We start from the raw sequence: 26,924 nt of genomic DNA on the forward strand, positions 1-26,924 counted from the left end.
TGGCCCTGTTTGTCTTGAAAAACTCAACCTAGTTAAGGCACCTCTTAGGCATTCTTTGGGACACTTCTAATAAGAGCAAGTACTGAGATCTGATTGTGTCATCTTCCCACTGAAGAAAATCCAAGCACATTACCTTGGCTAACAGAGCCTTGTATGAACTGGCCCTGATTTCCCGGCCTGCCTCATCTTGTACCACCCCCTGATCCCTTGAAGACTGTAGACCCTTTGGGATCTGCTTGGCCCTCTGCCTGCAATGTTCTTCCACAACTCTGCATGGGCCTTGACTGTTGACATCTTTTAAAGATTTACTTCTTCAGCAAGGTCTTCCTTGCTCTGTGTGCCATTCTTCTGTCCAGTCACTTTATACCTTACCATTTTGCATTTTTTTTTTTTAGATTTTATTTATTTATTTGAGAGGTAGAGTTACAGACAGTGAGAAGGAGAGACAGAGAGAAAGATCTTCCTTCCGCTGGTTCACTCCCCAAATGGCCACAACGGCCGGAGCTGCGCCGATCCGAAGCCAGGAGCCAGGTGCCTCCTCCCGGTCTCCCATGTGGGTGCAAGGGCCCAAGCACTTGGGCCATCCTCTACTGCCTTCCTAGGCCACAGCAGAGAGCTGGACTGGAAGAGGAGCAGCCGGGACCAGAACCGGCGCCCATATGGGATGCTGGTACTGCAGGCGGAAGATTAACCTAGTGAGCCATGGTGCGGGCCCCCGTTTTGCATTTTCATGTGTGTTTGCTTTATTGCTTATCTGCTGTCTGCTCCACTTAGTTTGGTGGTGCTCAAGGAGTATTTTCTGGTTTGCTCAGTACATAGTCCATGCCTGGCTCGGTGTAAGCTCCCAATAAATATTTATTCGAATGGCTGAAGGAAGCCAGAGCCTACCTTTCATCTGAAAGTGTTTCAAAGCAGCTCTCAGACTGTCTACATCTGATGACATATGCACAATGCATGTGTGATTCATGCTGTAAAAATCCCCTAGTCTTGGTAAGGAACAGGCTTGAAGAAGGCAGCTGATGATTCAGTACCTGTGGTCTAACTACTAACGTTGGTGCTTTTGATACCTACACTTCTAATGTATTTCCCCCCACCCTTTTCTTTCTTTTGTCTGTCTTTTTCAGCAAGGGAAGCCATATGTCTTTGACAGGGTGCTGCCGCCCAACACAACCCAAGAGCAGGTTTACAATGCGTGTGCGAAGCAGATTGTCAAAGGTAAGTGCTATTTCTTTATTTCCTCCTGGGCCTTTCAGAGTAATTGAAAACATTAAGTGATATTTGCAGCCTAGGAGCCAATGTGCCTTGACTGTAAGCAGAAGCCCGCTAATTGGAAACACTGAATTATAGCCTTGGCTCTGGCCTTGATTTGCTATGATGTCAGGCAAGTTATTTAGTCTCTTTTTAGCTCCTTTCCAAGGAGAGTTCTTTATTTCTTTTGCCGCCTTTTGTGGCAGTTATTCTGTCACCTAAAAGCTTAAATGGAAAGTAAGCCATGGTCACACTATTTCTGTAGTAGTTTAAAAATACTGGAAGCATAGAATCTCTTTTCTTTAAAGAAGAAAATATGTATCCTAATGTGCCTATTGTACATGTTTGGTGGGTTGAATTCATGCACCTGTCTCCTGTTTTGCTAATACCTCTCAGAAAGACGCCTTAAATGTGGAAAATTCTTGCCATGGAGTCATAAAATCACATTACCCTTTTCATTACAGTGCTGTTCCTCCTCCTCAGTGCTCCTAAATTATGTTTTCATGTAACCCACTTTCTACCAACACATCCGGACTCTGCCATTTGTTCCTGTAAACAGGTAGCCTCAAGCTATATTTGTATCTTAGAGATTGGTCCTTGTCTCTGTCACTGGCCTTGGCCCTGGAGGATTCATGTCACAATAACAACAGGGAGATGAAGCAATTCACACATTGCTCTGCCATGCCCTTTCCAACTGGGGGCAGGTTGGAGCTCGCACTGGCGAGGCTGCCATCTGCACAGAGCTGGGGGCATCTCCTGCTACCCTGCTTCTCATCTTCAAATCCTTGCCTTCACATTGGAGTGCCACGGCAACAGTGCTTTCACATGTCTTGATGCTTGCCGCCTGTATAAGTATCTCTATATTTTAAAAAGCAAAAAGTAAAAACAAAACCAAAAATATACCTTGTCATTTTAGATCTGCGTGTTTTTAGAACCTGAGCTGACTAACCTCACTATTTGAAATTCATGAAAATCAGCCCTGGGTACATCTGTTAGATTAATTCTGACCCTGGACACCTGCGTGGGAGACTCGCATCAGTATGTAATGTTCCTTGCTGAGGTGTATGGTTATTCACATTCTTGTGCAGACATCAATTAATTTTGAAGGTCTTCACAGTGAGACTATTATAGAAAATTGAAGAGGAAAAAAATATGCCTGAATTTGAGCTCTTTTTGAGTTAAACTGTTCCTCTCTCTGGTGGTAATTTTTGTCTTCTCTCTACTTGCACTCTTTTGCTTCTCTTTCTATTTAAACATGTTTCTTTCAATCTCTCTCTCTCTCTCTCTCTCTCACTCGCAGAGATATATATGTCTTTCTTGGTTTGCTCCTGCTCAACTCTGATTCCCCTCATTTCTTTCTATTATTAGAGTATTCACATTAATCATATATGTGCCAGAATTTCCTTCTTTTTCTCTCCCCTTTCACCATCAGAAGCAATTAATGTTTACCACATGCTGTGCTAAGCATGGTCAATTTAAGTATAGTTCTCCCCTTCTATGCTGGTGTAATTAGAAGTGGATGCAGTCCACTCTAAAAACCTGCAATTAATGAACAATACTAAAACTCTTTGAGTCTTCATTTTCTTAGAGAAGTTGGGGTACCTTTTGGTGTTTGTATTTTTTGGCAGTGTGACGTGTCCATAGGCAGTCCCTGGGGAGGTCTGGTGTGATCTAGCTCTGGATAACCTGAGACCCAGTGTATGGTGAGCCACAAAGAAAACCATGTGGAATGAATCAGATTCTGATGTGATACGGTAAACAGACATTTCTAGGACACCGTAAATAAAATATGAGCATATTTGCTTGGCAGCAATGAAGAGTGCTTTATTCTCCCTTGATAAGAAATTTTTAGGGGAATAATGAAAGCCGAATTGAACTTTTCAAAATACCCACTGAGGCTACTGTGTGGGAGAGTGGCCACCTATTTCTGCAGCAGCAAGATAAAACGTAGATACAGAAGAAGGCATGGCCAAGCAAACCCTGGTGTGTGTGTGGGTGTCTCTTGCTATGAAGTGTCCTATTGAAATTAGCACTGGGAGGTGGTGCTGTGGGCTCATTGTTCTCTAGAAGCCAAGAGTTTAATCAGAGGACTTCTGAAGGTCACCAGAGTCCCTGTGACTCATGGTACTGGGGAGGCTGGTGTGCTTTCCTTTTAAGTCTATCTAAATCCTCAATGGTTTTGAGGATTTGTATAACTCTGATTGGATGGCTTCATTATCTCTGCTTTTTTTATTCTGTACAACTTCATTGGACTTAAAAAAAAAATTTCAGATTATAGAGTCCCAACATCTCCCATGTTCCCATCTTTGGTGTGTGTTTTTCAAAATGTATGAAAGGGCATGTAGAATTCTCCAAGTTTTGGAGAAGAGGTTACAGGGCGTATGACTACCAGCACAGTAAATAGCAGGAAGGCTTTTGTGGATGTCTAGGAATAATGTACAATGGTTACTGGATGCTGTTGTTGAAGTACCAGTAACTCTGTCCAGGCCTATGGAAGCTACTCTGAGCATTTGCCTTCCATATAGACTAGCTGTGGACCATTCAGATGCCAAAAGTGACTCCTTGTCTTCTAGTTCTGATTTCTTCCAACTTTGTTCATTTATTATGCAAGTGGTGTTAAGTACTTACTATGTGGTAAGCCTCTTCCCACCCCCACTCCTCCCAGGACTGGAGGCACCAAGAGATTTAAGACCATCTGCAAGGAGCTTTGAATATAGGGCAAGAGGCAGCCACACCTGTAATTATCATACACCTAGGCATTATGTACCTCAAGTGGGCATGTGCGAGCTGCTGCAGGAGCACGGAAGGGTGTCGCTTTACACTGATCCTGGTGGGTGGGGAGAGGGAATGGAGAAGTAAAATGGCTTCTTGGAAGGACTGGGTGCTGAGGACTTTAGAAGACAGCAGAGCTGTGCAAGCTGAGGGCATTGCAAAAGTGTAAAGGCACAGATTAGATGGTACATTTAGGCAGCTTGCAGCAGCACGGGGTTCAGAGTGGTGTGGGAGATGAGGCTGAAAGAGTTAGGCTAGAATTGCTTCTTGGCCTTTTGGCCAAGGTCAAGTGTGGAGTTAGGCTGGACCTGAGTTTATTGGAAGCTGATGGACTTTATCCTGTAGGCAGTGTGGACCCATCAAAGAGTCAGATTCCCTTTCTACTAATGAGGAATTTGAGGCTGAGGGAGATGTAGCTTGGGGAAGTCGGTGAGGGGCAGTGGGGTTGGGTCTCAAGCTGGTGTTTGGTTGATTGATCTACATTCTTTTGCTCCTCCCTGCTCTATTTTTCTGTGGGCCCATGATGAGTGTTTAATGCTTATTATTTCTGAGTTGGTCCTTTTTCATCAGGCTCTATGGACTATTCACTAAACATTGCAAAAAGACAGGGAAAGGAATGAGTATGGGAGAATAGAGGAGAAAGAATAGTGGTTCCAGAACCAGGTGGGGGGTCCCGGGGGTCTGCTGTGATGAGATGTGTCCCCATTCTGAAATGCCTGTGCCCTGGACTGGACACAGTGACTGCCCTGCAGGCTGGGCAGCTTGGCCTTCTGGTTGGCCAGTGGTGTTCAGCATCACCGCCTCTACTTTTGCATTGTAGCTTGCTTGAGTAGCTTGGGTGCATGGCAAGAGTCATAATAGTCTAAGAAGAGGGTGGCCTGTCTGCAGCTGTTGCCAGAAATGCTGGTGCCACCATTTTGTCTGGAGAGTTGGTGGCATCACTGATGTGTAGGTCTGATCACATCCTACCCAAGTTCTTACCTGGCCATGGAACTAATGCTTCTATTGCAAGACCTGGCCTCAGAACTGAGCAGAACCAAGGATGGCAGCCTTGGCTTCTGAATCTGCCACAAGGAAACAATGCAAGTTTTCAAGTTTCCCCCTCTTGTACCCTCTTCTCTTAGGAGAGGAGAAGGCACTTGGCACTCACAGTGGAAGCTGTCTCTGGGGTTTGGCTGGCTGGGTATGGATATGCGCTGTGTTTATGGGGTTCTGTGGGCTGAGTGGTGTGAGTTGAGATCATATCACACCAGACCCCATCACAAAGAAAGGTTCTGTCTGGCTGAGTGTGGCCACGCCTAGAAAACAGTCACTGTTTGAGTCTAAGACAAATGCATTCCCTGGGCCCAGGAACTGTCATTCAGTGTGATGAAAGTGGCTGTTTGTGGGCTGTTTCTGGTGGTGGCGAGTGAGGCCATTGTTTGGTCCAACTTGTGGTCCTCCCAGCCAGCTCTGTGGCTCCCACTCCTCTTGCCCCTACAAACCTTTGTGCTGCACTTCCCCTCCATGCTTTGCCTCCCTACTGAACAGAATACGTGCACTGAGATAACATACAAGCAGAAAACCTCCCCAACCTGGGGTTTGGACAAATATAAAGAACGTGGGTTCACAAAGCTTTATCTTGTCTTTGTAAATTATCTTCTGGCTTAGCACTGAGTCGACAGAGGGCAACCTCAGCGCTGTCCAACCTTGAACTTCAGAGAAAGATTCTCCCAGGATGAATTAGTGGTTACTTTACTGCAAGTACTTTAAAGGCCATGTGGAGTTTGTTCTAATGTGGTTTTATGTGTTTTCTTTTTGTTTTAAAGAAAAAATAAAAAAGAAATTGTGCATAATAGCACTGAAAACCAGGATGCCCCAAGACAATCCGACATGCTTCTTGGTGCTTTTACCCCAAACAAATGATGCCACGTGAAGCAGTCCTCAGCCTGCAAGGGTTGCATGAGCAGCAGCCAGCAGGTGTTAGTGGTGTTAGTGGGAGGTTGCCCCTTGTGCAGTGAGACTGGACTTGGGGGAGACTCGCCTGGGGGGGCCTCTGGTGTGGCCTAATTCTGATGCCCAACTGCTGCCTCCTGGCAGAGGAAGAAGCATGTTGGGCTCTATCTTGTCATCAGGTCCTGAGCTATTTCCTTTAGGGTGCAATGGTTGCTCAGAGCCACCGCTCTGGGGCATTCTGGGAGTACGGGCACTTGTAGTGGCAGACAGTCAACAGGCTGCAAACTGGTGAGGGAGGCTGACTGTGGCCTTTGTGTCATTAGCAATCCTTAACACCTGGACCGTGGGTTCCAGGGCATTTCAGACACAAGGGTTTACAAGGAGGGCATTCTGAGTTTGGGGTATCTAATCAGCAGAAGGTTTAGTATTGTGGTGGCCGGGATTCCAGGTGCCTGGAGTGGTTTGTGTTACAAGAATAGAATTTGCAAGTCCAGCCGTGGTCCCCCAGAGCACATGAGGTCTATGGTGGTGTGCAAGCACCCTGCTCCGGCCACTGTCTTCTGGCCTGAGGACTGTCTGCTTTGAGCAAGTTGGCATTTTCATGAAAACTGAGACCTGAAGCTCTAACCTGAACACTCATTGCTCTAAGTTTTTGCTTCTTGTTGTCACCAGGAAAACATGACCATAAGTCTGGTATGTGTGAATATTCTCTCTCTCTCTCTCTCTCTCTGAATAAGCTAAAAAGCTAAATGCAAATTCTTTTAAAAAAATCTTTTTAGGGCTGGACGTTCAGTACAGTGGTTAAGCTGCTCATTGAGACACCCACATCCCATATCAGAAAACCTTGGGTTCGAGTCTGGCTTTGCTTTCCATTCCAGCTTTCTGCTGATGTGTACTCTGGGAGATGGCTCAAGCACTTGGGTCCCTGCTACCCATGTAGGAGACCTGGATTGAGTTCAGGCTCCTGGCTTTAGCCTGGCCCAGCCTTGGCTTTTGAGAACATTTGGGGAGTGAACCAGTAGATGGATGATCTCTTTTTGTCTGTCTGCCTCTGTTTCTTTTGTTCTGCTCTTCTGCCTTTCAAATAAGTATAATAAAACTAAAAATTAACAAGAATTTAAAAAATTGATCTATTTGAGACACACACATAGAGAGAGAATGAGAACCTGAAATGGCTGGGGTTGGGCTGGGGCTGAAGTTGGGAGCTGGGGGCTCAGAACTCAATCCACATCTTTCACATGAATGGCAGGAATCCAGTCACTTGAGCCAGCACCACTGTTTCAAGGTACACATTAGTGGGATCCAGGAATCAGACCCAGGTATCCTGGATGAGAAACACAGGCATCTTAACTACTATCTTTCCCACAGGCTAAATGCCCACCCGTGATGGAAATTCTTAAGTGTTGCTAGGATTTAAAAAACACCCTGCCATTTAATTTTTCTTTTTTTAGCTTCCTAAAGAAAAGTCCTACTTTCTTTTCTGATCACAGTTCCACACTCCAAGAACCTCATAGCTGTAAAATGTATATTTAATTTTTTTTTTTTTTTTAACTCAACAAAGCACAACAGAATCAGAGCCCATCCCCTCTCCCGGCCCCAATCTGTTCAGGGTCTGAAGGACACAGAGAGGCCTGCCTGCCTGGCTTCTGTAGGCCCTGAAGAGGTCCCCCTGGCATAGGGTTCTCCTCCCTGCCCCGCCATCCCTGCGTGCGGGAAGGCTCGCTCCCCTCCTGCACCATGGCGGCAGGTCAAGGATGCTCATTACCCATTGTTCTCCTTTCAGTGATGTTTGTGTGGGTGAAGGAGGAAGGCAGGAGGGAATAAACTTTAATTGCCTCTGCTGCTTTGAAGGAATTCCCAGATGATCTCCAGCTCTTCGGCAAAAAGCAGCCTCCTCCACACCTCCCCTCATTCCTGTACAAAACGGAGGCCGGCCTGCTTCGGTGGTGGTGGAGGGGTTCACACAGTGTGCTCATTGTGTCATTAAAAGCAGTTCCCGGTGCCGAGGGGCCCAGGCCGGTTCCTAGCACAGGCACCGAAAACACAGATGCATTAAGTTCAAGTCAGGACCCCGGCTGGTTTCCAGGCCGATTGGATTGTCACCGTGGGGCTTGGTTTACAGAGCCGGGGGGCCTCATTCATTCCTGCCCCAGCTGGAGGCCAGTGTGTTCTGGGGTCCGGTGGGGTCTTCATGAGACGCCTCCCCAAGCAGCTGTTGTGGGCCAGGGTTTAAACTGATGCAGATCAAATCTTCAGGCAAGAATTTGTACTCCAAACCTCACTGCAGACACTTCGGTTACAGATAATGTGTCTGCCCCTCCCTAACTGAGCTCAAGAAATCAACTTATGGAAGAAAATGCAGATATCCTTCTGCCAAAACAAAAGTTTTCTGCCCCATGTCTCCATCTGAATTTTGAGGTTGCTGGGAGAGAGAGTGCCTCCTCCTTCTTCCAAACTTCCTGTAGAAATGTGAGTCCGTTTCTTTCCATTTGTGGAACAGTGGAGTCCTTCATTTCTGCTCTTATCTCACAATTTCACATACAATGCACGTGGTGCTGAAATATATCATTTGTCTGAAACATGAGATGGATTATTTGGAAAATGTAATTTTCAAATGTGCTGCAACCAACACCCGCATCGATGAGTTCATTAAACACTTTTTTTTTTTTTCTCATTCACAGATGTCCTTGAAGGTTATAATGGGACGATTTTTGCATATGGGCAGACTTCATCAGGAAAAACTCATACCATGGAGGTAAGATGGCAGCGTGCTGGGCCAGTCTCGTGGTTGAACAGAGGTGCATGTGGTGGCTTTAACCGGGCAATAGAGATGGTTATCTTCAGTCAATTATGTCTTCGAGGAGCTTTAAAATTCAGTGAGTAGTGAAGTCTCAGGAGCTCAGTATTTACAAAACCCTTTGATAGCCCTGTCAATAGTAATAGTGAATTCCATTCATAATAACCATCACTAAGCGAAACAGTGGGGTGAGCGTCCTTATAGGCTCCAGCCCCAACCTGCTGAGAGAGCCTGCTGCGACAATCACTCACCCTGACAAGGGCCTCTGGGGACGGAAGTCTTCCTAGAATAAAAAAATCATAGGTCAGAGATTTCAAGAACTCAGCTTGTGGACCACATTCGGCCCACAGACACATTTTTGTTTGACTTGCACAGCGGGTTTTTAAAAAGTTGCTGTCAAGTGTTTACAATGGAATGATTTCATTCAATTCTAATTTTCCGTCTTAGGATGAACATTCCAGAGATCTAGCCACGCTCGGTGAATTTCACCATAATAGGGTACTTTGAAAAGTTTGCAGAAAATGGAGTTAGAAGGCAAAGTTATTTTGTTGTTACAGTTACATGGTTTTTTTTTAGATTTATTTATTTAGATTTTTTTTTTTTTTTTTTTTTTTTTAGATTTTTAGATTTATTTACTTAGCTCTGAAAGTCAGAGCTACAGAGAGATGGAGAGACAGAGAGAGATCCTCCATTTGCTGGTTCACTCCCTAAATGCCACAATGGCTGGGGCTGTGCCAGGCTGAAGCTGGGAGCCTGGAGTATTTCTGGGTCTCCCACATGGGTAGCAGGGGTCCAAGCACCTGGGCCATCTTCCACTGCCCTTTCTAGGCCACCAGCAGGGAGCTGGATTGGAAGTGAAGCAGCTGGGACTCGAACGGGTGCCCATATGGGATGCCAGTGTTGCAGGCGATGGGTTAAGCTGATATGCCACAATGCCAGCCCTACATAGTTTTTTTTTTCAATGGTATGCATTATCCATGAACTTTTTGAAGACCGATCATATGCATTAACATTTCTTGTGCTTGGAATAGCAGCTCTCATATTAGGGAGGCTCAATAAAGTGTTTGCTTTTTGACTTAAAAAATATTTATTTATTTGAAAGGCAGAGAGATAGAGAGAGCTATCCCATCTGCTGGTTCACTCCCCAAATGCCTGCAACAGCAGGGCTAGGCCAAGCCAAAGTAGGAACATGGAACTCAATCCAGTTCCCCATGTGAATGGCAGCTACCCAAGTCCTGAGGCCATGGCCTGCCTCTCAGGGTGGGCATTAGCAGGAAACCGGAACAGGGCCAGAGAGAGGAGCCAGGAATTGAACCTGGGCACTCTCATAGGGCATGTGGATGCCCCAGTTGGCAACTTAATAGTTGTGCCAGATGCCTGCTTGGATCAGGTGTTTGTGTTAAAATGTCAGGTGTGGTGGCCGTGGCCAGCCTGTGCTTCTGAGGCCGGCTCTCCAATGGACTCCAATCCACTCTATGCATACTGGGAGTGGATATGAGCTTGTATTCAGCATCCTTGTCATTAGCTGACATGCTTGGTGCCTTGAGGCATTGGCAGGTGTGAACCTAGTCCCATTGTGGGCAGTGGAGCTGTGTGGCTTCAGGCTGTCTTCCCAGCGAGACAGCTCTGCAGACAGATTGGCCCCTTGTACCTTCTCTTTCCCTGCTTTGCACCAAAGTCTCCTTGAAGGTCTTCAGGGCTGGCTGCTGCTTAGACTGAAGCCTGGGCCCACCTGCTAGGTGAGAGAGTGTTGTGAGAAACAGCACACAGGAAGACTGGGGCTCGCAGCTCACAAGCAGCAGGGTAAGAGGATGTTTTCCTACTCTGAGCTAAGGTTTGTTCACTTAGCATTCCTCCTGGGAGCCTCACGGAGCTGCTGCAGTCGCGCCAGCTGATGAATCATTTCTTTTGAAGAGGGGAGATTTCAAAGGCAGAGGCTGACATCCTCAGGGTGCTCACGTCCTGCTCACAGCAATTTGCAGTATGAGGCACGTGGCAGGGGGAGCTCACTTCCCAGCTTTTCGCTTGGTTTGCCGAAGACAAAGTGGATCAGAGACCATGCAGATGAAAGAGGCGTGAGGTTTATTTGCCACCTCTTCTTCACCGGCAGGACTGGTCCCTGACACCTGAGCCATGGGAGCTCAGCTTGCCTCTCAGGCCCTGCCTCGGGACATCTGGAAAACTGGGCCCTGCTGTTCCCCTCCTCGCTAATGTGCCTGTCCCACACCTTCCTGTATCCCTGGGCCTCAGGCCCTGGGCCCCTGTGGCCCTAGAAAAATTGTAGCTACACACTTCTTGAGTCCCCCTTACTCTAGTCACTGGGGCCAAAAACTCCTAAGTGAGAAGGCACAGGAGAAAGAGAAGTGTGGCGTCTCTTGAGGGAATGATTCAGTTTTAAGGTTTTTGAAAAATTATCGGAGTATGTGCAAGACAAAGGAAAAAAGCCTCAATATTTAAAATTACTCAAACTCTTAGGGAATGCATGCATGGATGATCTTTTAAGCTTAGGGATTAATGCATCTTTGAGGAATATAAGGTATTTGCTAATGTTAGAAGTTTTAACCTGTGACACATCAAGGGAGATGTGATTCCCATAGTCAAGTCATACTTTTGGGAAGAATAGACGGGTGTAAGTGATGGCAAAGAGCAATGCCAGCCTTTTTTTTTTTTTTTAAAGGTGTATTTGTTATTTATGTATTTGAAAGGCAGAGTGATGGGAGGGAGTATGGGGGTGGTAAAGGACTGAGAGAGAGAGAGAGAGAGAGAGAGAGAGAGATCTTGATGCCTTCCATCTACTAGTTCACTTCACAAATTGCTGCGACATCTGGGACTGGGCCAGGCTGAAGCCAGGAACCAGAAACTCCATGAAGGTTCCCACATGGGTGGCAGGGAGCCAAGTACCTGGACCATCCTCCATTGCCTTCTCAGGCACATTAACAGGGAACTGGATCAGAAGCAGAGTAGCTGGGACTAAACCTATGGTTCCAACATATACCTGCCAAACTGGCTTAACCCACTGTGCCCCCATGCCTGCCCCAATGCCAGCTCTTTAGAACTAATATGTGCCCTAGTGCCTGCCCCAGAGCACTTGTGGGAATCTGCAGGAACCTGGATTCTCTTCAGGTCTCATCTTTGGTCACCTAAATTCTGTTTCTTCATCTCTGCCAGTTTTCAAAGGCTGATGAGTTGCCTTTTCTCTTTGTGACTTCTGAGGGTCACACACTGCTGCCCACAGTTGGAAAGAAAGGGGTTGGTATGGATGGGAGTAGTTCCCTACACCTGCTGCCCTCTGTGCTGGACCTGGTTATTTCTGTTGGGCAATCATAGACTGGAGAAAAGGTAGGGGATGTTGTAAGAAGAAAGCAGGGAAAGTAAGAACCCCCAGCTGCAGCCATGCAGACTGTGGGAGACCAAGGAATCCAGGACCCGGGAATGCAAAGAAATCAGAAAAGCCCCATAGGGTGTGCATCCTTTGCAAGGAGGATATTAGTTGTGTGGAATGATGCTTTGTGATCTTTCACTGGCTGTCAGAAGGGCATGTTAACTCCCCAGTGGGACAGGGCTGTCACATTTTAAAGTTGGTTTTCATTTTAATTCCCTATTTTGGGTCTGACATCCAGTGGCGATTCTATTACCTGCTCTTGAGGAAAATAAATAGATCGGCCTATGTAAAATCAGAAAGGCTATCTTCTCATGGTGCAGGGCTGAAGGTGGGTTTTCAGTAAAAATAGAAATCACTAGATGGCATTGGTGCTCAGCTTGATAAGGACCAGGCTGATGCAGCCCCTTCCCAGGGTTGGCACAGAGGAAGGCGCTGGGGTGCTGGCTTTATCCTGTCCCTGTGGTCAGTGTAAGATGCTGGAAAGGGTTTCTCTTAGCCCTTTGCCTTCCTTTGTGGATCGCTTTGCACATGGATATAGATAGTTGGAGACCACCTGTGCTTTTTCTTCTGCCCAGAGAGACAGTTAGAAGCCATCTGAATGCAGCAGGCTTCCTGGCATGAGCCACCCTGCCGAGGGATTTGGAACAGGCTGTATGAGTGCCTGGCACTTGCATGGTGAAGGCTGCAGTGTTTCAGGAGACTGGCCTGCTCTGGAGGGCCCGGATACAGCAGCGGCTGGAACAAAGGATCTTATTCCTTGTTCCGCACCTGCTCCTAGGTCATGTGCAATAGGAAAAGGTTTTGAAAGAATTACACAGGATGCATTTGTAAACTGTTTCTCCTGTGTGCTTTCTGGAGGTCTAGATGCTGAAGCAGTACATTCCTCTGATCCTCTGGTTCTTCCCCATTCTCCATGCAGGTGGGACGACTCCGCGGTCCCCGTGCTCCCCCTTTCCCAGCTCACCTTCTCTGTCCACATCTCTCTGCCCTGATGATAGGGTGGCCCTCCAGGAAGCCTCCCCTCATTACCCTAACTAGAAGAACCTTCTCTGTTCTCTAAATTTCTGTAGCTTTTGGCTTCCTTGCCACTTTTTATTCCCTGAGCTGAGTGTGGGTTATCTGTGCATCTGATTTACAAAGCAATTAGCAGAGAAGCTGTGAAGACCTTTCAGACTCAGGGCTGTCTCTCATACACACATACCTCACACGCACGCACCCACAGACCACACACATACCCCATATATACACATATCCCACACACCAAAGGACACACACACATGCCACACACACACATGCATCATAGACAAGCACATGCCCCATACACACATGTACCCCACACAGACACCATACACACGCCACACAGACACCTGCTGCACACACACACAGCTGCAGATGGTTGTAGCAGGCTCAGGCTCTGGGCATAAAGGCTCTGCCATTCTTGGGAATATGAGCCAGATCAAGCGTGGTGGATCTGGGTGTTGTTTCTGTCCCCACAGGGATGGGGGTATTCTTACGGGAACACTCCCTTCCCTCTCATGTGATTTGGGGTGAGGGCTTCAGGGAGACAAAGTAGGGAGTGCTCCAGATTCTGCCCTGTGACTGAGCCTGACAAGGGCAAGCAAAGGGCTGTCAGTACTTGGAGAAGCCTGGAATCAGTTGGATGAGGGATCTGTCAAAAGGGGAAGTGTAGGGGAGCAGAGTTGAGTCAGGTGTGGATGGTTTGGGCATTGCCAGTCATTCCTCCGTGGCTGTGGGTCGTGAGGAGAAGCTGAAGCATTTGGGGAGATTGAAGAGCCCTGCGCCTCTTGGAGAGGGCATTCTTGTAGTTGGCTGCATGCGGTGTGTTCCATCATCGATATCAGTCTGCCTGCAGTCTCCATTGTTGAGAGCCCTGGGGCCATTGTCTGACTGGATCCTTGTTTATGACAGCCTGAGACTCAGCCTCAGTCCCTGGGTGCTGTTTCCTACAATACAAACCAGTGGTCTGGGATGGAAATGTGTTTCTGGCCCTTCAGGTCCATAAGCTGCAACTGTTGCTTCATGGGAGCCTGCTGTGAAGGGATGATACAATGCTAACATGTGTTGAGCCCTTCCTGTGTCACTAAGCACTTTTTATTTCCCATTGAACTTAAAGTTTAAAATAATTCTATGACTAAATACTGTAGTAAGTCTCCTAAGTGGCAGGGGATTGCATATGCACTAGCCATCTCTGTCTCTGGGGAGTAGACAGTCAAACCAAAAACCAACAGTAACACTCCAGATTAGAATTCTTCAAAGGTGAGGGTGCTCCCAGGTAAGAGAGCTTTGCCAGGGGCCAGATACAGCTGAATTCAGCTTTTCTCTTGCTTTTAACAGAATGAGAAGTCAGGATCCAGGTATGCTACAGAGGATTTATAATGCCTGGTGTTTTCTTTTTTAAAGATTTATTTATTTGAAATGCAGAACTGCAGAGAGAGAGAGAGAGAGGGAGAGAGAAAAAGAAAGATACAGAGAAATCTTCTATCTGTTGATTCACTCCCCAAATGGCTGCAACAGCTGAAGCTGGGCCGATCCGAAGCCAGGAACCAAGAGCTTCTTCCATGTTTCCCGCGTGGGTGCAAGGGCACATGTACTTGGACCATCTTCTGTTGTTTTCCCAGGAGCATTAGCAGGGAGCTGAATGGTAATTGTAGCAGCTGGGACTCGAACCTGTGCCCATATGGGATGACAGCAGTTATGCAACAGTGCTGGCCCCATGCCAGGATGCCAGGTGTTATTTGTGGCCTGTGTTGGTGTTCATAGGAGTTTTTGCTTTTGGTAATTAAAATGTTAGCTTGCAAGTCACTTTCAGAGAAGTGCTGTGTGGTGGAGCCACAAAGAAAAAAAGAGGAAGAACTAAGGAAAGCAAAGCCCACCTTCCAGGACCTGGGTGGACTTGGAACGAGGATATGGTCAGAATTGTAAAAGTGATTGTGTGGCCCTAGAAGGCCAAAGAGCCAACTGGGTTTTGTGCTTCTCTTCAGTTCCGATTATTCCTGGCATTTTCTCACATTCTAAAGGTCTGGAAGATTCTCTGGGTGTACAGTTGTCACTTAGACTGCAGATGTGTATTTGTGCATGGATGGGTTGTTCAGCACGTGAAGAGAACCTGAGTGCTCACGTGACTTAGGCTGATAAGGCTCCCTGGACGCTCTGGTGCTAGAGCTCTGGTAAGGCAGCTGCTCTCCGTAGGTCTAGGGCTCTGGCGGGGGAACTGGTGTCGGAGCCTGTGGCATCGCCTTTCCAGAGTCCTCAGGGATAGCTGGTTCTGGCCCTTAGAGCTGGATTTAGTAGCAGTTGAAATGAAAGAATTCATTCATACCTCCACCCCTTATGTAAGAGATAGAAGTGGACCAAAAAGGGTGGAAAATAATATGAGCATATCTTTTTCATATTAGAAACAGCCAAAAAATTGCTCGGAACATTTCAGATGGCAGTGAGAGATTTTCAAAAGAAACCAATGTAACAGGTTGCCTTGATTAGTCTGTAAAACAATATTGCAGGTGTTTCAAGCATAAAGTTCTTAGGAACTTCTGAGGAGGGAATGACATTCATGAAGTTTTGACTGTTGGTTTTCAAGATAATTTTTTTAAAGACGTATTTATTTATTTGAAAGTCAGTTACAGAGGGAGAGACAGAGATTTTCCATCTGCTGGTTCACTTTCCAAATGGCTATAACAGCCAGTGCTGGGCCAGGCCGAAGCCAGGAACCAGGAGCTTCTTCCAGGTCTTCCACATGGGTGCAGGAGCCCAAGCACTTGGGCTGTCTTCTGCTGTTTTTCCCAGGCACATTAGCGGGGAGCTGGGTCAGAAATGGAGCAGCCAGGAGTTGAGCAGGTGTCCATTTGGGATTCAGGCCGTTGCAGGCATTGGTTTAATATGCTACACCACAACACCAGCGCCTAGGATGATTGCTTTAAAGGTGATAGATTTACCTGGACTTGTAGCTTCCAGTCAGTCTGCAAATATTCAAAAAGCAAACCCATATGGCCTCACTCCTACTGCACAACACACTGATTTGCTGCACTGAAAGGCAGTGAGAGGGAATATTGTGGGACCTCAGAAGGTGACAGAACAAATGCTCCCCTGGTGGTTAAAGAAAGACCAACAGTATTGTTATTCCAACCAATTTGTGGCCTGCTGGCACCAGGATAAATCCCCAGGGCAGCTGACAGCCCATGCCTGGGCACAGAATACCTTGTATTCCAGAGTTCTGTTGAAGAACCCCAGGAATGGCCCCTGCTCTCTCTCACCCATGTTTCCTGGCACCCTTTAACTGCCTGTGTTTGTATCTTTCACTCACTAGGGGAAGCTGCATGACCCTCAGCTCATGGGGATCATCCCCAGGATTGCACACGACATCTTTGACCATATCTACTCCATGGATGAGAACCTGGAGTTTCACATCAAGGTAAGTGCCCTTGACTGAGCCTCTGGAGAAGAAATTGGACCCTGCCATTGTGTTTCTCACTCTTGTCTAAGGTAAATGACATTCCTGGGATAGCAGAGTGCTCTGTGTTGCTTAATGACTCAGGCTAGCACTTGGCTGTCTGAATGATTTGTTTGAAATAGCAAGATAAGAAAGTCAAAACCCTCTTCAGGATCTTGATAGTTGCTTGAAGTCTACCTTTACCCTGTGGATTTCTGTAAACATGATGGCAATGTGTCTGAGTTTGGGCTAGGACAACATTCTCCAAGTTATGTTCCATGGAATACAATGCCTTTTATTAATAGGTGAACCACGAGAAGAAAGGGTTATGTGGCCAAATAAACTAGGAAAAAAAGCTTTACTGAACATGATAAATTTCTCACAGGTTTGCATCTGCTGTTATATAATGCATCCCTGCAAAGGGGACTTGTACTGGGACGCATTTCCCTGTGGACACATATCCCGCCCCACCCCCACTCCTGGGGTCTACAGACCAGTGTTTTGAGGCGCACACTCAGCCATGTTTGGAAAGGAAATTCTCTTCTTCCTTTTTCTCCTTTTTGTTTTACACCAAAACCTCAATTTTGGCTTAAATTTGAGTTGAGACAGATTTTTACTCTAACTGTATCTATTAAATCATACAATGTGGTATTCGGAGTATGTTCATTAGAATTCCTTTGAAGTGACTGAAAGCTATAGTTTGAACAAGAAGACGTTGTTATAAGCTAGAGAATCGAGGTGGCAGGTAGAGAGTGGGCATCTAAGCCCTGCCTTTCTTTTTCTTTTTCAAAACTTTTTTTTTTTAACAAATCGAGGTATAATTCACACATTATAAAATTAATCTCTTTAAAATATACAGTTTGGTGGGTTTTACTATATGCCCCCCATTTTGCAATCATGATCATGATCTAATTCCAGAACATTACCCCCTAAAAGAAGCTTCCTACTGACTGACCCCAGGCCCTGCTTTCCTGCCCTCTTTACTTCCTTGATTCCAGACCATCTTTATTTTATTTGAGAGAGAAGGGGCAAAATAGCAGCTCTGGCTCCACATGCCCTTCTTGCCAGTTTCACAGCCCTTGGCAAGGGGCTCACTGGAACAGCCTAGAGTTGGTGCTCCCTGCCCCAGTTAGCTGTGTCCAGGATGTATGTGCTTTCCAGGACCCCAGCATTGTGAGCAGGGAGGGGATTGACAGGCTGGGGAGGAGAAGGGGGAAGTTCTAAGAAAATTCAGAGCTGAGTAGATCAACCAAGAGCCTTCCCTGAAGGCTTCAGCCTTAGTGCACCAGGCCTGTCAATTTAGAGATGAAGCTAAAGTTCAAAGACACTGAGTTAGATGGCCCAAGTTATATACCAAGTTATTGGCAGAGGTAAGGACAGACCCTAGATCTGACCAGCCCTGTACCCAGAACCTTTTTATTACATTGGACTTCTTTCTGTGCCTATTTCTGCTGTATACCTTTCCTAAAGTAGAAAAAAAGAGAGAAGGTAACAGCTACTGGCCCCATTATAAATTACGTCCAACAAACCACTTTGCCTTCTAGTTCCCTTTGTTGCTAAAGCCTGCTTCTCCTCCTTGCCAGGCTTTTTATATCCAAGGATACAGAAGCTTGTTGCTTTGATGGGATCAAGATTTAGCAGCTTAGTACTTCTTTAAGGCTGTTTGCATTTAAATACCTTCAACTACTGCAGGGTTCTTATGTGATAATCCTGGAGTAAGATGTTAAACCAATTACTGCCCTCAAAATAGGGTCTTGTGCTAGAATCTTATTAAGATAAAAACAGCCCCAGCCTGAAGCGGAGAAGGGGGAGGAACAACACCTTCTAAGTCTCTCAGCCTGGATTTTATAGCCTATGCTCCTGTTTTACATTTGTAGTTATGCTTACTTGTTTCATAAATAATAATTTTAAAGGGCAAGTTAGCTGTTGAGTACTCTTATATTTGAACTGAGTAGTGACACACTAAATCAGGAAAAAGTGGGCTGATTAAGGCAGTAGTGAAAATCTACTTACAATGAGCTCCATGGAGTTTTTAATTTAAATATTATTTCTGAACATGCTATTGTTTAATACTAAATAATGCCCATTTATTCTTCTGCCTGGTCTCACAAAGTATTTGAGATGACAAAATAGCAAAATTAACCACCCTTCTCTGTGCCCCACCAGAAGTAGAACTTAATACATCAGAATTCTGTTTCCACTTACATAAAATGTGAACAGGATTCTAATAGTCAGATTTTCCAATATATAGCTCCTGACCACTTTTTAGATATAATTAACTTTCTTTGTAATCTATAGAAATAAGGACTATATTTAAGAGCTCAGAGAAAGCACATGTCTCTAGACAATTCTGGAATAAAGAAATGGGTTGGACCAGAGGTGAGTTGGCCACAGGAAGGGCTAGGTCTGAGGTGGCTGGGATTGGAGTGTGACCACAAGAGAGATGGAGAGAGCTGCAGGCAGTGAGTCCTTTGAATGTCACTTGGGTGTGTCCATGAGTGTGACAGGGCTCATGATGGGGAGTTCGCCAGATGTTCAAATAGGCAGATGTTGTCAGGGTTGCCCATTTACAGATTCCAGGTTTTACAGCCAGGACCGCAAATCACAGGTGGTTCCAAACTGAGGTACACAAAAAGTACTTAGCCAGGGCTGAGTCCAGGATTGGGACCACAGCAGCTGGGATACAGAGCCTTGTCATTCTCCTAAATGGAGGCAGGACTGGTCCAGAGCTGGGATGTAGGGCAAGCTTTCATCTGTGTAGTCATAGTCCAGCCTCACAACTTTACAGCAGTCATGCATTGCTAAAGTATGGGACATGAGCTGAGAGATGCATTTTTAGGTGCTTTTTTTTTTTTGTCTTGTGAACATCATGAAATGTACTTATACCAAGTAAGACAGCTGCAATGTCACTAGGTGATATAATTGGTACCATTGTGGTCGATGCTGTCTACTGTTGACTGAAATGTCATTATGTGATATGTGACTGTATTTTCCTTTTGATCTATTCCCTTGTTTAGATTTCAAAACCACTTATTAACATGAGGGAGGAAAAGTTTATCTGGAAGCAGATGGCAGATATAGAGAGTACAGAATCCTAGAGGGAATTTTTGACATCATAAAAGTCTAATGCTTCTTTGACATACAGGAAAATTGAGGCCTAGGATCTTGGTTATATGTGAATTAAGTCCCAAGACCACTGTTTAGTTTAAGCTGTTCTCAGACATCAGCCAGTGTTATGAGTCACCTGGGGGAATTTCAGAGCTGGCTCTGAGATTCTGGTTCAGTGGGGCTGCAGGAGGGCTCAGGGCACTACTGTGTAAGCGGATTCTATAGGTGATGCTGATGAACCAGGTGCTGGGAATGAGGGTTGAGAATAAGTCATCTCAAGGCTTCCCTTTCTCTCTTAGACAAGTTGTTTTCTATTCTGTGGCATTTTGTTCAGATCCTTCCTGTACCCTGCCAACCCAGCCTTCACTACTAGCTCTTGTCCCTGTTACCCTCCTGAGCTTGTGTGGTTCCAAACACACTGCCCTTAACCCCTGCCTGCTTCCTTTGGGCACATGTTTGGACTATGCCCACCGCTGGATGTACTAAGGCTGTCAGTATCATGCAATAGGATGAGGCCCACTGAGTTTTGAAAATTATTTGCAGGGGCTGGTACTGTGGCGTAGTGGGTAAAGCCGCCACCTGCAATGCCAGCATCCCATATGGCCACCAGTTTGAGTCCCAGCTACTTCACTTCCCATCCAGTTCTCTGCTATGGCCTGGGAAAGCAGTAGAAGATGGCCCAAATCCTTAGGCCCATGCAGCCGTATGGGAGACCCGGAAGAAACTCCTGGCTCCTGGCTTCGGATTGGCCTAGCTCTGGCTGTTGCAGCCATTTGGGGGTGAACCAGCTGATCAAAGAGCACTCTCTCTCTCTCTGCCTCTCTGTAACTTTGCCTTTCATATAAATAAATAAATTTTTAAAAAGATTTTTAAAAAAAGATTTATTTATTTGAAAGGCAGAGTTACACAGAGAGAGAAGGAGAGGCAAAGAGAGAGAGAGAGAGAAAGGTCTTTCATCCACTGGTTCACCTCCCAATTGGCCATAAAAGCCGGAGCTATGCTGATCCAAAGCCAGGAGCCAGGAGCTTCTTCCGGGTCTCCCACGGGGGTACAGGGGCCCAAGGACTTGGGGTATCTTCTACTGTTTTCCCAGGCCATAGCAGAGAACTGGATGGGAAGTGGAACAGCCTGACTTGAACCGGCACCCATATGGGATGCTGGCATTGCAGGCGGTGGCTTAATTTGCTATGCCACAGTGCTAAATAAATCTAAAAAAAAAAAAAAAAAAAGAAAATTATTTGCAGAGGGTGTTTCCTGTTCTGTTGTCATGTATAGAAATTTGCTTGGTGCCCATCTAAGGCAAATCCTGGATTCTTGCTGTAAGTGGCTGCCTGGAGGTTACAGGAGCTGTGACATATGGGGCTGGAAAGTGGTCCACACTTGGCGGGGACATGCAGGGCAGGCTGAGGAGGCAGGAGGCAGAGGGAACACGGAGAGCTGCCTGTAGCTCTGCCCTCACTACCCTGAGTCTTTACTTTGTGTCTTCATTTTCCTCCTCTTCACCATGTATGACCAAAGCTTCTGAGTGTTCTCACAGTGATATTTTTGAAATCCAGTTGGCATTTCTATTCTAAACTCATTTTTTTAAAACCAGGTTTCGTATTTTGAGATCTACTTGGACAAAATAAGGGACTTACTTGATGGTGAGTAGCCTGAGTGCTTGTCCTTCATGTGCTCTGTAACCTAAATCTAGGGGAGATTGAAATGATTCATGGGACTTCTGCTTAAGGGGCTTCTGCAAGTTTAGAGAAATGTTCTCTTGCCTTTAGGCTCCATGCTCATCCTAAGCCAAGGTTTAAGTTTGCATATTGCAGGCAGATTAGGTTTACCTATCTTCTTAACAATTTCTATTTTTTCCTCCAATGTAAGCGCTTTAACTTTTTTCTCCTCATCATCTCTTTAGTGTCCAAGACCAACCTGGCTGTTCATGAAGATAAAAACAGAGTCCCATATGTAAAGGTATGAAGAAGACTTGATTGGTGGTGCACCCGATTTCTCCCCTGTCAAACCGTTGTAATAACTATTACACAAGATGACAAGAATATTATCTATAAAGGGTATAGAGATGTTTACTCATGTTCCTTACATTTGATATTCATCTGCTTTAAAATCAACATTTAATTTCTTCAATAATATAATTTCTTTATATGAACTTATGATTTCAATATTATTATTTGATGTTATTCACATTTAAAGAAGTTTTGGTATTGAATACAACAGTTTGTACTTTACAGTTAAGGGAAGTCTCAATAGCATTCTGTCTAGAACTTCAAAGTATCTAATGTTGACTAAAATGGCATATACATAAAGATGGAATGCAAAAAGAAACTTCATGTTATCATCGATTTTCTTGTTTTATGGTCTGTCTCCTGACAATATTGTTGTTACGTATGAGTATGTACTCAGGCACCTAGGAAAATTCAGCATTTCTTCGTGGTTTACTTTTTAGGAAACCTGGAATTCAGGAAGGGAAAGTTGTTGGCTCAACATTGTAGCCTTCCCATTTATCTGCATTTGTAGAAGAGAAATGGAAAAATGTTGAGGTATCTTAAAATATTGTTGCTTTACAACTTTTTTAATGGTGCACTTGCTGTGCTTCTTCCAGGGGTGCACCGAGAGGTTTGTGTCCAGCCCTGAGGAGGTCATGGACGTGATAGACGAAGGCAAAGCAAACCGACATGTGGCTGTAACAAGTAAGCACACACTGGTGGTGTTTCCTCTCCTGTCACTTAGGATACAGATGTCTGTCTCCCACCCAGCACAGGTGGAGGTGAGGTACAAATGAAGCAATACATGGCAAGGTGTGTGGTGAATGGTGACCTGAACCCAGACATCAGAACAAGTGTAGTCCCAGGGTGTCCAGGGCAGGTTTTGGGAAAGGTGCTGTTGGCTGTGCATAGTACTCTGAGGTTATGGAAATATTGATTGCGACTATGGACCTTGATAACAGCTTAAGCCTGAATGTTATTTTAACCATGTTAGTATTCAGGTTAAGAAAATCCAAGCCAACAAATTCTGCATGCCATTCATATAAGAGGAAAAGAAAGGCAAGGAGGAAGTCAGAAAGCAGAACTTGGAGCTTTCTGGTAACGTTCCAATGCTGCGTTAATAGCAGATGCATTCTGATTGGCTCATTTGCTGGGCACTACCTTCCCCAGCATGGGCATCTTAGGCAAGCAGCATATATGGTACTAGAGCGGCAGAGGTTCCATGAAAAGGTTGGGTAGGCATAGAAGGATGCGGCCAAATGAAAGTAAGTTCACCAAAAGAGGAAGTTGGAGGGGAGAAACATCTGAGGAGGACGTGTGGGCAGTTGAAGGTACCAATCCTGGGTCAGAAGGTCAGCTTGCTCTGTTTGGTCTCAATGGGTAGACTTGCAGGATTGCTGAGGTTCTTGGGAGGCATAGCTTCTAAAAAATTAGTTCATTTTATTTATTTGAGAGAGAAAGTCAGAGACAAAAAAACAAACAGAAGGCTCCCATCTTTTGGTTCACTGTACAAATGCCCACAGCAGCCTGGACTGTACCAGGCTGAATCTGAGACCCAGCTGGAAAATCAGTCCAGGTGTCCCATGTGAGTGGCGGGATTCTAGGTAGTTGAACCATCACCTGCTTCTTCCCAGGGTATACATATATTAGGAAGCAGTGTCTTAACCACTAGGGAGGATAGATTTTCATTTGCCGTAAGAACTCTGTAATCCTTATGGCTGCCCCAACTAAAGCCTGCTCCTAGAGAGAGAGTGAGTTCACTATCCTGTTGTAGAAGAGGCTCATCTCAGCTCTTTAAGTCTTTTCCACCTGAGTTTCTATGATTCTGTGATCCAGCCTTTTCTCTACCCCAAGAGTGTGTCTGATGATGTTTATATATGTGGCAGATTTCATAGGTGAGTCTAGACTTTTTTTTTTAAAGATTGATTTATTTATTTGAGAGGCTGAGTTACAGATAGAGAGAGGGAGAGACAGAGAGAAAGGTCTTCCATCTGCTGGTTCACTCCTCAAACGGCTGCAACAGATGGAGCTGGTCTGATCAAAGCCAAAGTCAGGAGGCAGGAGCTTCTTCCAGGTCTCCCACTGGGTGCAAGGGCCCAAGGACTTGGGCCACCTTCTACTGCTTTCCAAGCCATAGCAGAGAGCTGGATTGGAAGAGGAGCAGTAGGGAATAGAGCTGGTGCCCCTATGGGATGCTGATGCTGCAGGCAGATGCTTTACGTACTATACCACAGTGCCAGCCCCAGAGCCTAAACTTGTATACGGTGTGATCAGACTTCACTTCTTTCCCTCTTGCTTAAAACATGTACACAGGGAAGAGTGTAAGATTGTTTTTAAAAAAACAATCTTTATTTTATATACTAGAAAGGCAGTGAGACAGATGGATAGAGAAGGAGATCTCCCATCCACTGGCTCATTCCCCAGTTGCCTATAATAGCCAGAGCTGATCCAGGCCAAAGCTGGGAGTTGAGAACCCAATCCAGGTTTCCGAGATGAATGGAAGAGACCCGAGTACTTGAACCACTACCTATACTGTCTCCCAAGGTCCATGTTAGCAGAGCCTGGGACTGAAACCTAGCCACTCTGCTATAGGATAAGGATGTCCCACGCCCTATTTAACCAGTGTGCCACATGGCTGCCCAATACTGATATGCTTATATCAGTAATATATCTGTTTTGGCAAAAAAGTAGTTCATTCTGTTTCATAAGCTGTTGTTAGTCATGAATTATTCATGACTAATTATTATTCACGGTATACCTTTCAGTTCCTTAGTTTAGATCTGCTGCTTCAGAACATTAGCTAACTATGCAGCTCTGTGGCATTAAACACATCCTCATTGTGTGTTAACATCATTTCCACCCATCTATTGCTAGAACCTTATGCTTTTAGTGTCTTGTCCAAGGAATCATTGCCAAATCTGGTGCTATGATTTCCTCAAAGAATCTTACATTTTCCTTTCTGAGTCAATTTTTGTGTATGGTTTGAGCCTTTTGTGTGTAAATATTGCAGCACCATTTGGTGAAAGGACTGTCATTTCCCCCTTGAACTTTTTGGTTACCCTTGATGAAGGTTATTTGATGTGCTTGAGTTTATTTTAGGGCTCTTTGTTTTGTTCCGTTCATCTGTATGTTGGTCTTTTGCTACTACCACACTGTTCTGATTACTGTTGCTTTGTAGTAACTTTTGAAAGCAGTAACTGTGAGGTGGCCAACCTTGTTCTTACTTTTCAAGATTGTTTTGACTATTCAGGATCTCTTGAGATTCTGTATGAATCTTAGGATGGAATTTTCTGTTTCTACAGAAACTGTCACTGAGATTTTGATAGCGTTTGCATTGAACATGTGGGTTATTTTGGATGGCGTTGACATTTTGAAGATTTATTTATTTGAAAGGCAGAGTTACAGAGAGAGAGAGACAGAGACAGAGACAGAGAAAGAGAGTGAGAGATCTTCCATTCACTGGTTCACTCCCCAAATGGCTGCAACAGCTAGGAGCCAAGAGCTTCGTCTGGGTCTCTCATGTGAGTAGCGGGGGCCCAAGCACTTGGGCATCTTCCGCTGCTTTCCCAGGTGCATTAGCAGGGAGCTGGATTAAAAATAGAGCAGCTGAAACATGAACTGGCACCCATATGGGATGCCATCGTCGCAGGCGGCTGCTAACCTGCTGTGCTACAACACTGGCCTCTGGTGTTGACATTTTGCCAGAGTACGTCTTCCAATGTACATGGGATGTCTTCCCATTTGTGTTTTCTTTAATATCTTTGGCAACGTTTCCTAATTTTCAGTGTACAAAACTTTTACTTCCTTTTTAAAATTTGTTCCTAAATATTTTATTATTTTTTTTCCTATTATAAATGGCATTTTCTTAATTTAGATTATTGTGATGTAGAAATGTGAGTGATTTTTATGTGTGGATTTTGTATGCTTTGTTAAATAGTCCTAACAGTTTCTTAAGAATGGTTTCTGTAGGACTTTTCACATATCTGGTGAGGTGGTTTTGAGCAATGATTGCTGGTGAGGGTTGCATTGTGGGCCTCTGTTTCTGCCTGGTTGACAGGCCAGGGTTTTCCAGGAACTTTATTTCCAGTACTCCATCCTAATAGGGACGTATTTAATCTTTGAGATCTTCTATGCACTTAACATGAGTTGCAGAAGAGGTGTAGGTCTTAATCCTTCCTTAAGAAAGTCTTAATCCTTCCTTAAGGAAGCTTATACTATTCCTGGTAAAGTCAGGCTTCCATACGTGACTGGATATATCAGGTACTAATCAAGATAGTAACGTCTGTGAGATTTAAAGTGAGGCAGGGAAAAGCTGTATGCTGAAGGGGAGTCAGGCTGTGGTAGGATGTGGGCTTCAGGCAGAGCTGGAGAGTCTCAGACTGTTGACCATGATTTTTAGATGAATTTCTCTGCTACTTGAAGACATGTTAAATCTTGCTTTTCTAGAGTGAGCATTGTTTTTAAGAGGAAACAGTGTGTCTTGGGTGGTTTTTACAACTGACTGGAAAGACATGATTTATTGTGCTTTTTAGTCGAGAGGTTTGCCGTCTCAGTTTATGTGTGTTTTGTAGCGCAGTAAACTATTTTCCTTTTCAGACATGAATGAACACAGCTCTAGAAGTCACAGTATCTTCCTGATTAATATTAAACAAGAGAATGTGGAGACTGAAAAAAAACTCAGTGGGAAGCTTTATTTGGTTGATTTGGCTGGGAGCGAAAAGGTAATTGGTTCTTTATTTGTATTATCTATAATTTCCCCCTGTTGTTTGCTTCAGTGTGCAATGGTGTAATTTTTATTCCTTTCTATTCCCTATTTTAAAAAGCTTTTTAAGTTTCTGATGTTGTGCCAAGGTGTTATTAAATTTAACCTTTGTTTCCCTGCTCTTTATTTTCTGGTCCTGAAGTTCCCTGTTCACGTCACAGGCAGGTGCTCTGAATGCTAATGGTGATTTATGCCTAGCAGGCCCTGGCGACAACGTTAGTCAAGTGTTGGTCTGAACGTATCCTGACAAGGACAGCTGTGCCAATGTGGAAGGGGCACGAATGTCCGAGAAAAGGGAAGATGCCCTGTGTACCAGGCTCAGCTAGGCCAGGGAGTGGCTTTGGCATGGGAAGCAGCAGCTCTGCCTCTGTGGCTGTGTTTTGCTGATAAAATCTGTATAACCTCGGCCTCTTCCTGGTTCTCCTGGCAGTGGGCATGGACTGATCTATCTTCTGAGGGCAGCCTTGGTTCCTTAGGCTGTGAGT

At 45.1% G+C, this 26,924-nt stretch overlaps 1 protein-coding gene across 1 annotated transcript in view; it reads left to right on the forward strand.

The window, feature by feature from the left end:
• Nucleotides 1-26,924, forward strand: part of KIF5C (kinesin family member 5C) — a 177,482-nt gene that overhangs the window by 63,999 nt on the left and 86,559 nt on the right. The window contains exons 2-8 of the mRNA XM_062186550.1: nucleotides 1,125-1,215; nucleotides 8,637-8,710; nucleotides 16,459-16,563; nucleotides 21,284-21,332; nucleotides 21,593-21,648; nucleotides 22,295-22,382; nucleotides 26,274-26,398. Coding sequence (XP_062042534.1) covers nucleotides 1,125-1,215; nucleotides 8,637-8,710; nucleotides 16,459-16,563; nucleotides 21,284-21,332; nucleotides 21,593-21,648; nucleotides 22,295-22,382; nucleotides 26,274-26,398 — 588 coding nt within the window. The remainder of the gene's footprint in view (nucleotides 1-1,124; nucleotides 1,216-8,636; nucleotides 8,711-16,458; nucleotides 16,564-21,283; nucleotides 21,333-21,592; nucleotides 21,649-22,294; nucleotides 22,383-26,273; nucleotides 26,399-26,924) is intronic.

The sequence above is a fragment of the Lepus europaeus genome, chromosome 1 (genome assembly GCF_033115175.1).
Source record: "Lepus europaeus isolate LE1 chromosome 1, mLepTim1.pri, whole genome shotgun sequence".
Lineage (NCBI taxonomy): Eukaryota > Metazoa > Chordata > Mammalia > Lagomorpha > Leporidae > Lepus > Lepus europaeus.